Raw genomic sequence first — 3,262 nt, 5'->3', positions numbered from 1 at the left:
GATGAAAAATACAACTTTCCTCTAGTTCCTAAATGTTTCCTCCCACACCCCCATCCCCCACCCCCACACACTATCATGATCCAAATTCTACCTTGCAAGTCTGGCTGGACTGTAGTTTGTACACTGGCACAGATAGGAACTGGAAACACAGGGAATCCAGGGCAGATGATCCCCTCAGGACCAGTGGTGTGAGTGGCGATACTGGGAGGGTAGAGGGAGAGTGGGTAGGAAAGAGGGAACCGATTACAAGGATCTACATGTGACCTCCTCCCTGGGGGATGGACAGCAGAAAAGTGGGTGAGGGGAGACGTCAAACAGTGTAAGATATGACAAAATAGTAATTTATAAATTATCAGGGGTTCATGAGGGAAGGGAGAGTGGGGAGGGAGGAGAATAAAATGAGGACCTGATGCCAGGGGCTTAAGTGGTGAGCAAATGTTTTGAGACTGATGAGGGCAATGAATGTACAAATGTGCTTTACACAACTGATGTATGTATGGATTGTGTTAAGTGTTTTATGAGCCCCTAATAAAACAATTAATATAAATAAATAAACAGGAGATAAGGAAAGGGGGAAAAAAAAGAAATTGCAGGTAAGGAATACTGAATTCAGGAATATAGGAAAGTTTTGATCTTCCCAACCCAGCTTTGTCCTAGACCAAGCCCTGAGATAAAAAGAATAAAATGATAAAAGAAGCACCATACCTTAGTTTTACTCGAGATTCTCAGGTTCATCCTCCTTGAACAGTTTTTTAATGACCTCTTGTGCTATGAAGGCATTTGAGGAGCCATGAACAGCATTGTACAAAACACTGGTCCCATAACGGGCTCGTATTGAGTCTGGGGACAGTAGTTTTGCCTCTTCTGGATCTGAGGGCCCCATGAGTTTTCTCCAATCAGAAATAGCATTCCACTTGGTCAAGATCATGACCACAGTTGGACCTCTGCAAGGAAAGATGCTTTCAGAATATGTAGGGTATTTATAATTTGAGAGATTGCATATGTGGCTACTGGTAGTACCCCAACTTGTACTTTCATCTTGTCAATGAAAGCTTACTATTTTTCAACTTGGGGAAAGCATACATAGATGATTTAGATATTGTCTTTCACCTCCCTTTGACCTCCCTTGAAAGAAGGGCTTGGTACATGGTTGTCCATCAACTATGAACTCCTATCGTGATGGCCTCTGCTGCAGAGAGTAACACGATCAAGGTCACTCTCTTTGGCAGGGTGGTCTACCTGATTTATTGAACGTTAGGAAGGTCTGACCACTTCAGCCAAAGGCAGGACAATTCGGAAGGCCCAATCTAGTTCTGGTCAGTGAGGATTGTTCTGGGCTGCTTTGCAGATTGATTGCCCCCTATTCCTAATCCTGCTTATTTTGCCTCCTTTCCATGGGACATCCTTAATAAATATTTCATACACTAAGCTTTGCTTTCTGGGGACCAGATCAAACAGTGGACATGAAAATGAGTGTTTCTTTTTTATTCCCCTAAGTCTGTTTCTTTTTCATTCCCCTAAGTTTTCTGCAGTTACTGAAAAGTCCCATCCTTCTGGTTATCATACCTAATCACTACTTACATTCAAAGTTTAAAGCATTATTACATATTTTTGGTTCTCTACAATCTTTTGTTTGAACTCTATCAATTTTATCTCTCTAGACACATTGACAAATGTTCCAGAATTCAAAAGGGGTCATAAAGCATAGATAGAAAAGACAATAGAAGGAAATAAACCAGGATAGAGACCGGAAGGGGAAGGAGAAAAGAAAAAGGAGAGGAAAGGAAAGAAGGAGATAGAAAATAAATTAACCCTTGACATTGAGAGGTCATCTCTTCATAAGTGAGAGTATGTGAGAAATTTTTAATTATTTTATGTACTTTCTAATGTTTGTATAACAAATTACCTTTAAAATGCAAAAAATTATGTCAGAAACTTACTCACATAACATTTCCAATACGTTTTTATAAAATTCTTTTGCTTTTATACTTATATAAATGCATTCTGCCAAGTCCTGCTTTATGAGTATTTCCTTTATTTGTGTCACCTCAAACCCAGCATCCTTAATACTCTTCAAGATCTCATCTAGAGAAAACAGATACTTTATTATTATGCAGATTGTTGCTTTATATTCTAATAGATTGGAATAACTAACTTAAGAACAAACTATGCTAAATTTAGTTTTCAAACCACAATTTATGATCAGATGCTTAATTTGTTGATAAAGATGGTCAAACTCTGAAGCCCAACCTTCCAGCAACTACTTGAAATATGTAGTGGGCTCCAACAGCCATTTGTGCTGTGAGGGTACCTACTCTGATACGAGGGATGAAGGTGTGCTGTCATCCCATGCGACAAATATCAAGGGATTTCTGCTAGGTGTTGATTGGAGGGCAGAGCTGACCATGACTTTTCTTTCTGAGCAAGATAGATGTTGTTGAATACATTCAATCAAAGGAATCATGTCAGAACCTTACCAACATGGAACCTCTAGGGCGATGCCTTGTATGTTTCCATGATGCCCTCAAATTGCCTGAGTATGAGTCACTCTTAAACGTTCAAAAAAATGTATGTATGAGCACTCATAAAAAGAAATTAGAGATATGTTTACCATTAGGAGGGCCTCTAACATTAGCTATAAGTCATTAGAAACCTACAAGCCATTGTAAAGTTATTTAGAAAATTTCCTAATTTAGACATAGACACTTAGAAGTGCATGAAGAATAGGGTAAAAACCCTCCAAGTTAAAGTGACTTTGAGAAATGCAGAAAGCGGACCAAGAGTCATCCCATGCAATTAAGAACATATTGACATTAAAATGTATTGTCCCTTTGCCTCCACAGTCAGTGATCCTATGGAAACCATGTTGGGTGATTTGCATTTGTGCCAGTTCAATGACAATTTCTTTTTCTTTTCTCCTTTTCTTCGCTCCACCTCAACTCCCACCTTCCTTTTTGGTCCCTTAGAAGCCAGCCAGCCTTCCCAGCCATGCCTGTCACACCTGCCACCATATTCACTGGCAAATGATAACACTAATTCCAGCATCTCTGGATAGACAACAGATAACAGCCAATCCTTATCCAGCATGTCCTCCCTGCTCTATAGGACCCATGATCAGAGACGCGTGCCTACATTCCTACTTGCTTTAAATCAGAGACAGATGATTTTTTTTAAAAAACATTTTATTAGGGGCTCATACTCAAAACATTTTCTCTCCACTTAACCCCCCGACATTAGGTCCTCATTTTTCCTCTCCCTCCCC

At 39.7% G+C, this 3,262-nt stretch overlaps 1 protein-coding gene across 1 annotated transcript in view; it reads right to left on the bottom strand.

Annotated features, from left to right (window-relative positions):
* NME8 (NME/NM23 family member 8) overlaps window positions 1–3,262 on the bottom strand; it is a 57,086-nt gene that overhangs the window by 4,034 nt on the left and 49,790 nt on the right. The window contains exons 14-15 of the mRNA XM_004708156.2: window positions 1,941–2,085; window positions 706–944 (exon numbers count right to left, since the gene is read on the bottom strand). Coding sequence (XP_004708213.1) covers window positions 713–944; window positions 1,941–2,085 — 377 coding nt within the window. The 3' untranslated portion in view covers window positions 706–712. The remainder of the gene's footprint in view (window positions 1–705; window positions 945–1,940; window positions 2,086–3,262) is intronic.

The sequence above is a fragment of the Echinops telfairi genome, unplaced genomic scaffold (genome assembly GCF_000313985.2).
Source record: "Echinops telfairi isolate 266 unplaced genomic scaffold, ASM31398v2 ScPeMD7_7;HRSCAF=31, whole genome shotgun sequence".
NCBI classification, from domain to species: domain Eukaryota; kingdom Metazoa; phylum Chordata; class Mammalia; order Afrosoricida; family Tenrecidae; genus Echinops; species Echinops telfairi.
This window is presented reverse-complemented; position numbering and strand designations above follow the sequence as displayed.